Source organism: Oncorhynchus tshawytscha, linkage group LG06, assembly GCF_018296145.1.
Source record: "Oncorhynchus tshawytscha isolate Ot180627B linkage group LG06, Otsh_v2.0, whole genome shotgun sequence".
Lineage (NCBI taxonomy): Eukaryota > Metazoa > Chordata > Actinopteri > Salmoniformes > Salmonidae > Oncorhynchus > Oncorhynchus tshawytscha.
The window spans coordinates 33,479,828-33,494,687 of record NC_056434.1 but is presented as its reverse complement, the minus strand read 5'-3'; the positions used below and the strand labels follow the sequence as shown (position 1 = coordinate 33,494,687).

Here is a 14,860-nt window from a genome sequence, read left to right as displayed (position 1 = left end):
CAAATGATGTCAATTAGCTTATCAGAAGCTTCTAAAGCCATGACATCATTTTCTGGAATTTTCCAAGCTGTTTAAAGGCACAGTCAACTTAGTGTATGTAAACTTCTGACCCACTGTAATTGTGATACAGTGAAATAGTCTGTCTGGTAACAATTGTTGGAAAACTTGTGTCATGCACAAAGTAGATGTCCTAACTGAATTGCCAAAACTATAGTTTGTTAACAAGAAATTTTGTGGAGTGGTTGAAAAAACGAGTTTTAATGACTCCAACCTAAGTGTATGTAAACTTCCGACTTCAACTGTATATAAAAAATTATACCTTTTACATAAGTATTCAGACCCTTTACTCAGTACTTTGTTGAAGCACCTTTGGCAGCGGTTTCAGCTTTGTCTTTCACATGATGCTACATGCTTGGCACATCTGTATTTGGGGAGTTTTTCTCATTCTTCTTTCACTCTCAAGCTCTGTCAGGTTGGATGGGGAGTGTCGCTGCACAGCTATTTTCAGATCTATCCAGAGATTTTAGATTGGGTTCAAGTCCAGGCTCTGGCTGGGCCACTTCTGCGTTGTCTTGGCTGTGTGCTTAGGGTCATTGTCCTGTTGGAAGGTGAACCTTCACCCCAGTCTGAGATCCTGAGTGCTCTGGAACAGGTTTTCATCAAGCATCTCTCTGTACATTGCTTGGTTCATCTTTCCCTTGATTCTGACTAGTCTCCCAGTCTCTGCTGCTGAAAAACATCCCCACAACATGGTGCTACCACCGTAGGGATGGTGCCAGGTTTCCTCCAGACATGCAGCTTGGCATTCAGGCCAAATAGTTCAATCTTGGTTTCATCAGACTAGAGAATCTTGTTTGTCATGGTCTGAGAGTCCTTTAGGTACCTTTTTGGCAAACTCACTGAGGAGTGGCTTCCGCCAGCCACTCTACCATAAAGGCCTGATAACTAAAGGTAAAGTACATTTTAAAAATTGATGGAGTGCTGCAGAGATGGTTGTCCTTCTGGAAGGTTCTCCCAACTCCACAGATTAACTCTGGAGCTCGGTCAGAGTGAGCCCCCCAATTGCTTGGAAGAGTATTGGTGGTTCCAAATTTCTTTCATTTAAGAATTATGTAGTCTACTGTGTTCTTGGGGACCTTCAATGCTGCAGAATTTTTGTTGGGTAGCCTTCCCCAGATCTGTGCCTCGACACAATCGTGTCTCAAAGCTATACAAACAATTATTTTGACCTCATTGGTTTGACATGCACTGTCAACTTTTTATATTTATGTGTGTGGCTTTCCAAATCATGAAAAAGTACCCAACTTTCATACTTGAGTAAAAGTAAATATCCCTTTTAAAAGAAAATGACTCAAGTGAAAGTCACCCAGTAGAATACTACATGAGTAAAAGTCTAAAAGTATTTGGTTTGAAATGTACTTAAGTATCAAAAAAGTATAACTCATTAAACATTTCTTATATTAAGCAAACCAGATGACACGATTTTCCTTTTTAATTTATTTTTAATTTACGTATTTCCAGGAGCACAGTTCAACACTCAGACATGATTACAAATAAAGCATTTGTGTTTAGTGAGCAGAGGCAGTAGGGATGACCAGGGATGGTCTCTTGATAATTGCGTGAATTAGACACTTTTCCTGTCCTGCTAAACATTCAAAATGTATGGGGTTCTTTTGGGTGTCAGGGAAAATGTATGGAGTAAAAAGTACATTTTCTTTAGTAATGTAGTGGAGTAAAAGTTGTCAAAAATATAAATAGTAAAGTACAGCTATCCAAAAAAACTACTTAAGTAGTACTTTTAAAGATTTTTTACTTAAGTACTTTACACCACTGCAATCAATTGAATTTACCACAGGTGGACTCCAAGTTGTAGAAACATCTCAAGGATGATCAATTTGGAGTCTCATAGCAAAGGGTTTAAATACTTATAAAAATAAGGCATTTCTCTTTATTTAAAAAAATACATTTGCAAAATTTCTAAAGACCTATTTTCACTGTCATTATGGGGTGTTTTGTGTAGATTTGAGGGGAAAAAATTAATGTAATACATTTTAGAATAAGGTTGTAACATAATATTTGGAAAAAGTCAAATGGTCTGAATACTTTCCGAATGGACTGTACATGTTGGCCACAATATAATACTGTATACCTAGTCATATATGATACTGAGGTCTGGTTTCCCAGACACAGGTTAAGCCTAGTCCTGGACTAAAAAGCATGCTCAATGGAGAATCTGTGTTTGCGAAACCAACCTTTTAAATATCTTGTTTACCAGGGTGAATGTACTGCTAATACCCTGTGGCAGTGAGTGAAGAAATTTGTTTTTTACTGATGAATAGTTTTACTGATGACACAGATGATTTAATTTCCTCAATTTCCTTCCTGTAGAAGATGTGCAGCTAGTTTATAACAGTATAACTGTCAGTTAAAGTAGTGACCCACCCGCAATGACAGAACTTCTCCCAGTTTGTTGTGTTTAATCTTTGTGTGAAGTGAACATTAGGTGATGAAAGTTGCACAAAAGTTGTTTTTGTTTTCTCCAGAGGATATACTACAAATCAGGATCAAAGCCAGAAATAATGGCTGAATTTCTTATTCATTAAGAACTAAACTTTTTAGATATGTTTTTTTTGTTTGTTTTTGAGTCAATTATACCATGTCAATTTGTAAAACATGTAACTAATGTTATGAAATAACTTTCTTAAGTTAGCTGGCTAACTCTTTGATCATGCTTTGTATTTTACACCTCTGTTGATTTCAACCTCAGACTTTAATTCCTTAATGCTGTACCATGCTATTGCATGAACCAGAATAAAGAAGTTAACTTTAATATAATATCTACTATTCTCCTTATTTGGTGTATGTACAGTATCTGCTATGTTGTGGTTACACTCCCAAAACGGTATGTTGAGTAAGATACATGATATCATTACATCAGCTGCTGCCCATAATGTCATTCCTGACATAGTGATATTATCCTTTTTCCACACCAGCAGAGGGCAATGTGATCTTTGTTTTTCTCACAGACTCCCTTCCTACCCTTTCCTCATTATTTCACTCATTTCCTCCTCTCTCCATTTGTCTCATCCAAAGTTGTCAAAAGCTGTTTTAATAGCAACATAAACCACACTCAAGGCTTACACTACAGAGTTGTGGCTAGACGAACTGAGATTTCATTCATGTGTAAACTATTGCTGCTGACTACAGAGCAAACAAGTAGTTCAACTGAAACAACTCTCTCTGTGATAGGGCCTATAGATCATGACAATGTATACAGTCAGAGTCCATAAAGGTCTAACTAGAGTGTCACCCATACTGAATTTATTGTACAGTTGTGGCCAAATATATTGGCACCTTTTGTAGCCCTTTCCTGCAGTCAATAACCAAAGCGCCCTCTGGCCTCATGGGTGGAATGTTTTTGCGATTTTTCAACAACGAAAATCTGGTGGTTCTGTGTCAAACTGTTTTGTTATATTTCAGTCTTCTGTGATGCATATAAAGTGTAGTATTGGGATGCAAACTCAAAATTGAATACATGTCAACTCTATATCTGACATGGTAAACAGGCATCTTTTTTATTTTTTAAACCCATAACAATGTGTGTGTGGTATATACTTTTGTTTCAAAGTGGATTTGTTTAAGCCTACCAAGAATCACCATGTGTGACCCTGATTTAACCCACTGCAGTAAAATGGTAAATAATTCCTATTTCTTTTCAAAAAAGTTGAAATTGAAAAAAATGGATTTTCCTCATTACAGAACCTATTTTATTTTTGTAAACATAAGTTCACAATTTTAATTGACAAAATAAAGACAAACGTCATGAAGAAAATGATTGCCATCCCTGGAGCTAGTACTTGGTTGCACAGCCTTTTGCCAAGATAACTGCAGATAAGCACTTGTAGTCATCAATGAGCTTGCTGCACCTTTTCTACTGGCAATGTGGCTCTCTTTTCAGCAGCAAATTGCTTAAATTGCTCTGTTTTAAGGGGTGCCTTCCACCAACTGCTGTTTTCAGCTCTTGCCATAGGTTATGGATGGGATTCAGATCTGGACTATGCTGCCCACTGTCAGGGTTTACCAGAATTGGACCCAGAAGCAGACCAGGACAAGTTGAGTATAAAGATGGTGAGTATTTATTAATTAATGAGAACGTGGAGGTAGATAGTTCCGGGTGGAGGAGCAGGCAGCGGAGGTGGGTTGATGGGAGTGGATAGGCAGATCCAATGGATAACAACACACTGGCGACGAGCAGACATGGATGGGGTATGGGTTCCGGGTGAATGGTGTTCATGGCTAACGATCCGGCAGGGAATGGATGTCAGGTCAGAGCTTTTGAAGGGGAGAGGTGATGATCAGGACAGGTGTGCAGATTACTGATGGGATACAGGTGCGGGTGAACATCGATCTCCCAACAAGCTAATTCGCCCGGCAACCAGACAGGGTGCGTTCCAGGACACCGGAAACACACTCCAGGACAGAAACACAGGCAAACACAGACTCAGGAAGCGGGATTCGTGACACCCACTCCAGAACAGCATCTGTTCTTGAACCTGGGTCTTTTTTAAAATGTGTGTTGGGGTCGCTGCTGGGAGACCCACAACCTTCAACGGAGACACTGGGTTGAACATTGGATCCAAAACACCTGATAATCTGATTTCGTGATGGGCCGCAGGTAGCCTAGTGGTTAGAGAGTTGGGCCAGTAACCGAAAGGTTACTAGATTGAATCCCCGAGCTAACAAGGTAAAAATCTGTTATTTTGTACCTGAACAAGGCAGTTAATCCGCTGTTCCCTGGTAGGCCGTCATTGTGAATAAGAATTTGTTCTTAACTGACTTGCCTGGTTCAATAAAAAATCAAATAAAAAAAATGCCTTGCACACGGAATCCAAAACCAAAAACCTATGGCATTCGTCATTATTTTCTCCATTCAAATTGTAAACTTAAGTATACTCAAATGTGGTTCTGAATGTTAAAAATCCAATAAAAAGGTGTGGAGACAAGTTATTCAAGTTATTCTTATTTTAGAAGAAATAGGGAAATATTTAAAGTGCAAGGGTGCCAATATATTTGTCCGCAACTGTGTGTTCGTATTACTAGAAATAATAATTTTTTCAAACATCATAAACCCAATTTGTTTATCATACCTCATCTACGATGCATGACATACCAGTAGAACTCTTTTCCATGTACATTGTATTTACAATAAAACATTTACTGAGTATACCAAACATTAGGAACACCTTCCTAATATTGAGTTACATCCTCCACTTTTGCCCTCAGAAATTCCTTAGTTTGTCAGGGCATGGACTCTATAAGGTGTCGAAAGCATTCCACAGGGTGATGGAACGTTCTTGACACACACAGGATGAAAAACAGCATGAAAAACCCAACAGGGTTAGAGTTCTTGACCCAAACTGGTGCGCCTGGCACCTACTACAGTACCCCGTTCAAAGGTACTTAAATATTTTGCCATTCACCCTCTGGCACATATCCTCCCCTTCATCTACACTGACTGAAGTGGATTTAACAAATGACATCAATAAGGGATCATAACTTTAACTTGGATTCACCTGGTCAGTCTGTCATGGAAAGAGCAGGTGTCCTTACATTTAGTATACTCTGTATATTTTACACAGTCTTCAATGATATATACACCGTATGACACCGCGTTACACATTGTAGAGAAAGGGTTTGAAATATCCGAGGTTGAGCTGTTTTTCAATTAAATTAAAAACGTTGAGTGAGATCTTTGATTTGGTATCGGGTTCCATTGCTGCATTTGACACTTGAACACTAGTATAACTCCTAGTTTATACTGCTGTTGTGACATAAACAGGTACGGTTGTATTGCTTGGTGGTAGGCACCCGTTATAAATTCTTTATAAACGGTTTATTAAAAAACAGCTATAATGTATGAGTTACACTTTATGTTCCCTCTCCCCCAGTAGACGGCACTAAAGCATTACGTGATCTTGCATATTGGTATGGTTATCATCAACACTACACTGACATTTCGTATTCAAAGTTCTTCAAATCAGTTCTACTTTGGTTGTTTCAGTAAGTTCATTGTTCATTTAGCACATTTTGGAACTAACCGTACAGTTATATACAGCTTATAACTAATCAAACATAACTATCTATAAGTCTATTTTCTATGTGTAGAATCCCCATAAAACGGCAACTGATAGTTAGTTCTACCTCTGTGCACTTCTGTTGTAGCAGTGAAAAAGCTGCTTGATCTGAATGCTAACATCACTCAAACACTAAGTGTAGCGTATTAGTTAAGTCCTTAGCTCTCACTAGAGGTCAATATATAATCTCTGTGCATTATACATGTCATATCCTTACGTTCTTGTGGCACATAGATGACGCATGGTTCAAACCCTGTAGCATCTGCCTACAGGTCAATAGTGTCACTGCACACGCTAAGAGCATCGATCTGTCGGCACACGTTGACGAATTCCGCTTGTACGGCCGTATCCCGTTCTAGCAACCTGCTTTCACTCAGGTCCTCTCTGCCCTCCAGCCGCCCCTCCCCCCGACTGTCCTGAGAGGCCGAGCTGAGGGTGCGGTAACGTCTGTGATAGGTAAGGTGGGGGAGTGTCCTGGGCAGGCTGCTCTGGGAAGGCTGCCCTCTGGTGGTGTGGGGGTGTGACCATGCCCCTCCTGTCCCTGAGCTGGAGAACAGACCCTGGGAAGACCCACTCAGGGACTCCTGGCACAGATAGCTGGAGTTCCTACCTCTCCACCAGCATTCAGGTGGACAGCAGGGATCGCTGTGGCCTGGGAGAATGCATCCCGGCTGGGGAGGCCGTGTAGGAGACATATCCACATCTCCACAGGAAGAGGTCCGGTAGAGGGGACTGTCAGCTGAGCTGTTTCCAGGCCATGTGGCACTCTGGCTGTGGTGGGAGCCAGGGGAGTTCAAGGAGAGGCTGGAAGAGGCGTGGAACAGCCTGGAGGGGCTGAAAAGACTGTGAGGGAACAGGGTCTCGCTGTACAGGGCCTGGTCTATGCTGCGGGACAGGTCAATGGGAGAGGGGGGGTGCAGGTCCACTGTGGAGTCAGTGTCCAGACATAGACTACCCTGGGAGGAGCCCTGGGACTCAACCCCAGCTTGAAGTCTCCCTGGTGGGCTTGGAGGATCAGGGAGGTTGGGGTGTCTGGAGGTTTTGGTCTGGCCAGGGTGGGGGTTGGGGTTAGGATGCAGGTTCAGTCCATTTGAAGAGGGTTCCATTAGTGTGTAGAGGGGGAGAGTTTCGGACTGGCGCTTCCTGATGACATCACACACCACCTGCTTCTCTTTCTGCCCAAGGGACCAGGGGTAGTGAGGGGGGAGGATGGGAGAGAGGGGAAGTGGGTGGCTAGGCCCTCCTGCCGGGGAGGCACAGGGCAGCCGCGCCCAGGACCCCTGACAGGTGTTGGTGTTGATTTTAGTCTGGGAAGAGGAGTTAGAGTTGGAGCAACAGAAGAGGAGAGGCTGAGTGCCGATGATTGACAGGGACAGACACACCCCCACCTCACAGAGCCTGCAGCCCAGGTGGTATGCCCACCAAGGCCAGGGCTGGAACCCTGCCCCAGCACTCACCCCTCCGAACCCTAATGCATGTAACATCCCATACAGCTGAAGCCCCCCACACCCTAACAGGCACAGAGCCCCTCCCACTCCAGCCCTTGCTGCCCTTCTCCACTCCTCAGCCTCAGCGAATGGGCACCGGGACAGCCGCCCCACCATAACTGGTGAACCTGTTACCTCTCCCTCGCCGTCACTCAGCCGTTGGATGTGTTTGGCGTCTTGTCGTACATGGCAGTAGAAGAGGAGGAAGGAGCAGGGGAGGAGGAGGCAGAGGAGGATTAACATTCCCTGGGGGAGCAGGAGGAGGACAGGGAGGCTGGGGAAGACATGGAATAGAGCTATGGAGCCCAGGAAGGCCCCGAAGTGCATCAGGGAGAGGAAGAACAAGAGACAAGGCCTGGGCAGGGTGGAGAGAGGGAGGGAGAGAGAGAGGGAAAAATGAAGGGAGAGGTGCATGCGAGAGCGGAGAGAGAGGAGGAGGAAGCAGACGGAGAAGGCAGAGGTGAGGCAGGGGAACGGTAGTTCAGAGAGGAGGAGAAAGCCCAGAGCAGGCAGGTGGTCCTGGTGACTATAAGCATCATACAGGAGAGAGAATGCTCTAGTGCCTCCGGTGGCTAGAAGGAACAGGTGCAGCAGGGTAAAGTAGGGGCTTCCTGGGGGGCAGCGCAGGGGCAAACCTAACAGGCAGAGTACAGATATCAGACCTAATGCAGTGAACACAGATCCCAGACCGTAGATGTGGGCCTCCCAGGCAAAGCCCCAGGTGGCCAGAGCTGAGTTCCAATCAGAATACAGAGGTACAAAGAGAGGAGGGGTTAGAGACAGAAAGGGGCGCTGGGATTGATTGGAGATGATGTCATCTGGGTAAAAGGGGCTCCAGGATTGATCAGTTGTGTTGCAGGGTGTGGTTCTGGTGTCAAGGCTGCAGTCGACGAGAGCCGACTCATTGGTGGCCGACTTTGGCCACCCCTCCTCTGGAAACACACCTGCAAAAACAGAAACAAAGATTCTTGAAACTGATGCCCAAATCAACCACTTGCCCCTGGAATTTCATTGGGTGAAATATCAAGGAGAGAGAGCGAGAGAGCTAATCCATTATAAAAGTACATTCTTGTAACTGGGGATCTCTAACTGGGTCAGAGAGAGAGAGAGCCCGGGAAGAGAGAGAGAAAGGGTGGGAGGGAGGGACAGAGAGCAAGAGAGGGAGAGAGAGACCGTGTTCAAATGAGGCAGTATTGACCCCATTGCTGTTCTCATTTGTGTAACTATTTATAATCACAAGCACACTCTTATTATAACTAACATTACATCAATAAACGAGATTGGAGATGTTGGTTAGAGCTGCCCTGCCCTATAAAAAACACTCACAAAATTGTCTATAAATGAAGAAAGTTCAGCACTGTTGCTACTCTCCCTAGGAGTGGCCATCCTGCAAAGATGACTGCAAGAGCACAGCGCAGAATGCTTAATGAGGTTAAGAAGAATCCTAGAGTGTCAGCTAAAGACTTACAGAAATCTCTGTAACATGCTAACATCTCTGTTGATGAGTCTAAGATATGTAAAACACTAAACAAGAATGGTGTTCATGGGAGGACACCCCGGAAGAAGCCACTGCTGTCCAAAAAAAAACATTGCTGCACACCTGAAGTTTGCAAAGGTGCACCTGGATGTTCCACAGCGCTACTGGCAAAATATTCTGTGGACAGATGAAACTACAGTTGAGTTCTTTGGAAGGAACACACAACACTATGTGTGGAGAAAAAAAGGCACAGAACACCAACATCAAAACCTCATCCCAACTGTAAAATATGGTGGAGGGAGCATCATGGTTTGTGGCAGCTTTGCTGCCTCAGGGCCTGGACAGCTTGCTATCATCGATGGAAAAAAGGATTTCCCAAGTTTATCAAGACATTTTGCAGGAGATTGTTAGGCTATCTGTCCGCCAATTGAAACTCAACAGAGGTTGGATGACGCAACAGGACAATGACACAAAACACTGATGCAACAGAAGAAAATACGCCTTCTGGAGTGGCCCAGTCAGAGTCCTGACTTCAGCCCGATTGAGATGCTGTAGCATGACCTCGAGACAGCAGTTCACACCAGACATCCCAAGAATGTTGCTGAACTGAAACAGTTTTGTAAAGTGGAATGGTCCAAAATTCCTCCTGATCATTGTGCAGGTCAGATCCGCAACTACAGAAAACGTTTGGTTAAGGTTATTGCTGCCAAAGGAGAGTAAACCAGTTATTAAAACCAAGGGTTCACATTCTTTTTCCAGCCTGCACTGTGAATGTTTACATGGTGTGTTCAATAAAGACATGAAAACGTATAATTGTTTGTGTGTTGTTAGTTTAAGTAGACTGTGTTTGTCTATAGTTGTGACCTAGATGAAGATCAGATCAAATTTTATGGCCAATTTATTCAGAAATCTAGGTATTTCCAAAGGGTTCACATACTTTTTCTTGCTACTTTATTCTATACTATATGTCTGTCCCCTATGATTACATAACATCTGAATAATGTAGACATGTTCATTCCCTATGTGCCCTATACTTCCGGCGCCGACAGAGATGGCCGCCTCGCTTCGCGTTCCTAGGAAACTATGCAGTTTTTTGTTTTTTTACGTGTTATTTCTTACATTGGTACCCCAGGTCATCTTAGGTTTCATTACATACAGTCGAGAAGAACTACTGAATATAAGAGCAGCGTCAACTCACCATCAGTACGACCAAGAATATGACTTTCACGAAGCGGATCCTGGGTTCTGCCTTTCACCCAGGACAACGGAATGGATCCCAGCCGGCGACCCAAAAAAACGACTTCGTAAAAGAGGGAAACGAAGCGGTCTTCTGGTCAGACTCCGGAGACGGGCACATCGCGCACCACTCCCTAGCATACTTCTCGCCAATGTCCAGTCTCTTGACAACAAGGTTGATGAAATCCGAGCAAGGGTAGCATTCCAGAGGGACATCAGAGACTGTAACGTTCTTTGCTTCACGGAAACATGGCTCACTGGAGAGACGCTATCGGAGTCGGTGCAGCCAGCTGGCTTCTCCACGCATCGCGCCGACAGAAACAAACATCTTTCTGGTAAGAAGAGGGGCGGGGGCGTATGCTTTATGGTTAACGAGACATGGTGTGGTCACAACAACATACAGGAACTCAAGTCCTTCTGTTCACCTGATTTAGAATTCCTCACAATCAAATGTCGACCGCATTATCTACCAAGGGAATTCTCTTCGACTATAATCACAGCCATATATATTCCCCCCCAAGCAGACACATCGATGGCTCTGAACAAACTTTATTTGACTCTTTGCAAACTGGAATCCACATATCCTGAGGCTGCATTCATTGTAGCTAGGGATTTTAACAAGGCTAATCTGAAAACAAGACTCCCTAAATTGTATCAGCATATCGATTGCGCAACCAGGGCTGGCAAAACCTTGGATCATTGCTATTCTAACTTCCGCGACGCATATAAGGCCCTCCCCCGCTCTCCTTTCGGAAAAGCTGACCATGACTCCATTTTGTTGCTCCCTGCCTACAGACAGAAGCTAAAACAAGAAGCTCCCGCGCTGAGGTCTGTTCAACGCTGGTCCGATTCCACACTCCAAGACTGCTTCCATCACGTAGACTGGGATATGTTTCGTATTGCGTCAAACAACAACATTGACGAATACGCTGATTCGGTGAGCGAGTTCATTAGAACGTGCGTTGAAGATGTCGTTCCCATAGCAACGATTAAAACATTCCCAAACCAGAAACCATGGATTGATGGCAGCATTGGCATGAAACTGAAAGCACAAACCACTGCTTTTAATCAGGGCAAGGTGATCGGAAACATGACCAAATACAAACAGTGTAGCTATTCCCTCCGCAAGGCAATCAAACAAGCTAAGCGTCAATATAGAGACAAAGTAGAATCGCAATTCAACGGCTCAGACACAAGAGGTATGTGGCAGGGTCTACAGTCAATCATGGATTACAAAACGAAAACCAGCCCAGTCACAGACCAGGATGTCTTGCTCCCTCCCAGGCAGACTAAATAACGTTTTTGCCCGCTTTGAGGACAATACAATGCCACTGACACGGCCCGCAACCAAAACATGCGGACTCTCCTTCACTGCAGCCGAGGTGAGTAGTTATCCCTTTACACTTGTGTGTATAAGGTAGTAGTTTTGGAATTGTTAGTTAGATTACTCGTTGGTTATTACTGCATTGTCGGAACTAGAAGAACAAGCATTTCGCTACACTCGCATTAACATCTGCTAACCATGTGCATGTGACAAATAAAATTTGATTTGATTTGCCTACTGCCTACTGAGCTCTACAACAAGACCTTCTCTGGTCTCTTCTCTTTGTGTGTGCGTGTGAGTGTGTGAGTGTGTGTGTGAGAGAGAGAGATGTGAGACACAGAGCTAACCCAGTTCTGTCTCCCTCCCTCTTAGACCTTTTACTACCCTCTACCTATGCTCTCTACCCCTCCCTGGCTGGAGAGGCTTCTACAATGTCCTATATAAAACCACCAGTCCACTGTGTTTCTCATTCACATCTCATTTACTGTCCTCAGTAACACATTAACAGTCTCCCTCAGCGTAGCTATTTAAGAAGATAGGACAGCAAGGGTGAGAAATAAAGTGTCTGTGACAGAGTAGAAAAGAAGAGGAGAGTGAGAGGTGGTAGCGATGGATGGAAGACGGAGGGGAGAGATGAAGGGGAGATTGAGGGAGGAGAGAAGGAGGATTGATGGAGTGGGAGAGATGGAGATGAGAGAAGGAGAGGAGAGAATGAGAGGGGAGAGAGAGGGAGAGTCTTCATGATATCAGAGGTAGGATGTCATGAACAGAAAATATATAAGGGGTTACTCTCATCACACTGCCACAGTAAATCAGTACATTCACCACCAGTATTTGAGAAATCGAAAATAGGTCAATTCTGCCAAATATCCTATAAATACTAGGGGAGACTATTCTTACCAACACCCTGAGGGTGTTGTAAAAGTGGACATATCACTGTGACATGGGGGTGAAGGGATGGGGGTTGGATACTCTTACTTGTGTCTGTTCCTGTTTCCTCTGTGAAGTCCTGTAACTCGTCTCCAATCCCTTCCACCATGATATCTCCCTCCAGTATGTCTCTCTGTTGAGTGGCTGAGAAGTCCAGAGCTAACAACTCTCTGTTTGTGGCCTGGGCTCTGGGTTGGTGTTGGTCCGAGTCAGTTGTAGACCCTAGCTGTGCATTCACTGTGGCTGGTGATGTAGGTCTAGTGAGTGGATTAAAGCCTTGGGTCTCTGTGTAGTCACTGATAGTTCCCCGAAACTCATCTTTGTTGTCCTTTTTCTCAGTTTCCTCGGGTGCCAATGTGGAGTCTTTCAGCCCTGGAAACGAGTCCAGAGAGTCGGCCATTCTGGCTACAGCGGTGGGGACTACAGGAGCCCAGGAGGGCCATACAGTGCTGTGTGAGGCCAGTACTGGGTCATCGATCTGTGTGTCTGTATGTGGGTGTGATGGTGCCTTTGTGGTGCCCTCTGGAGCCAAGGTAAAGGCTTGAAGATGGAGGAGAGGAGCAAGGGAGAGGAGGAGAGAGGTCCACATCACAGAAGCCATGATGGAGACCCTATAGTGTAATATTCTCTTTGAAGTCACATGATTCCCAACGAACACTTCTTTCACCTCAACGCCACATACTTAAGAATAGGCTCACCTGCAGAACACAGACAACACACACCTCAAAGTCAAATAAAACCACATATTTGTCACATGCTTCGTAAACAACAGGTGTAGACCAACAGTGAAATGCTTACTTATGGGCCCTTCCCAACAGTGCAGAGAGAAGGAAAATAGAGAAATAATAGAAAAGTAATAACATGTAATAATAAAAGTAATAATAAATACACAATTAGTAACGATAACTTGGCTATATACATGGGGTACCAGTACTGAGTCGATGTGTAGAGGTACGAAGTAATTGAAGAAGATATGTACATATAACTAGGAATAAAGGGACTACATAACATGATAGATAATAAACAGTAGCAGCTGTGTATGTGATGAGTCAAAAAACTTAGTGCAAAAAGGGTCAATGCAGATAGTCCGGGTGACTATTGGTTAACTATTTAACTAACTATTTAGAAATCTTATGGCTTGGGGGTAGTAGCTGATCAGGGTCCTGTTGGTTCCAGACTTGATGCATCGGTACCACTTGCTGTGCGGTAGTAGAGAGAACAGTCTATGACTTGGGTGCCTGGAGTCTTAAAAAATGTTTAGGGACTTCCTCGCATACAAAGAAACTATAGCAGCGTCCTCTCCTCCTCCACTAGAAAAAAAAACCCTCCCATGTATGCATGCATACCTACTTTAGATTTTTTTCCTGCCTATCTCTGCCAATGTACTCAGAAAGTAGCACAGCACTCACCATAGATATGCACAGCAACACCAACCACTTTAAGCTATCCCTCTCCATCATTCTCTATTCTTTGTCTCTTCACAAGTCCCTCACCCCTGCCTCAGTCTTCTAGACCCTCTTATTGTTCAGACAGCAGACAAATACCACACATACACACACATTTGTAGTACTTACTATTCTGCATCCTTCTGCTCTCCATCAGACAGGGCAGGTCCCAGCTCAGCCAAGCAACAACAATCCCCTCTGTCCCACACCACACTGCTGCTGCCTCCGCTGCTGCTACATAGATCCCTCCATCTGTCTGTGTGTGTGAGAGTGTGAGTTATGAGTGTGAGCTCACTCCTCTTCTCAGTATCACTCACATACTCTGCCCCTCTCTCTCCGTCCCTCCCTCGTTCAGTATCTCTCTTTTTCTGATGTGTGCCGGGAATGCATGGTTCCCGTGGATACACCTCACTGTGTAAATTATTTATCCGTGCGGTCTGGTCGTACACACACACGGCAGTGAGAATAAATCATTAATTGGAGGATGGCACTGCGCATATAGAATTAACTATCAGATCAATACAGTGTATTGGATGTAATTTGCGGCTTGAGTTTAAACCAACCCTCTCCGTGATACTTTACATAAAAGCAATAGTCAGTGTAAAAGTGACTACAAATTAAAAGCACGTCACAAATGATGGTACACACATCACAAGGAATTTGTAACTTGCTTGTGAGCCTAGCACGCACAACTGGTGTTTTATATTGTTATGGGGTGTGTGTCCTCTGCCCTCTGTCATCACACCATCTATCTATCTCTCGTTCTCGCTCATACGTATACATACCCACTTCTCTCTGTCTTTAATTCTTGTTATCTGTTTCCTTCT

At 44.0% G+C, this 14,860-nt stretch overlaps 1 protein-coding gene across 1 annotated transcript; it reads right to left on the bottom strand.

Moving 5' to 3' along the window:
• Positions 1–5,878: 5,878 nt before the first annotated feature.
• Positions 5,879–14,353, bottom strand: LOC112245353 (proline-rich transmembrane protein 4-like). Its single transcript, XM_024413401.2, has 3 exons — positions 14,163–14,353; positions 12,637–13,286; positions 5,879–8,565 (listed from the first exon to the last, which is right to left on the bottom strand). Exons 2-3 carry the CDS (start codon positions 13,187–13,189, stop codon positions 6,401–6,403), a joined length of 2,718 nt encoding a protein of 905 aa, XP_024269169.1. The 5' UTR covers positions 13,190–13,286; positions 14,163–14,353; the 3' UTR covers positions 5,879–6,400.
• Positions 14,354–14,860: the final 507 nt, after the last annotated feature.

Excerpts from the sequence above, each read along its gene's own strand:
- LOC112245353 (XM_024413401.2), bottom strand. The coding sequence starts at position 13,189 with ATGGCTTCTGTGATGTGGACCTCTCTCCTCCTCTCCCTTGCTCCTCTC. Across the intron at positions 8,566-12,636 it reads GGAAACAGGAACAGACACAA|GTGTGTTTCCAGAGGAGGGG; the intron begins GTAAGAGTATCC and ends CTGTTTTTGCAG.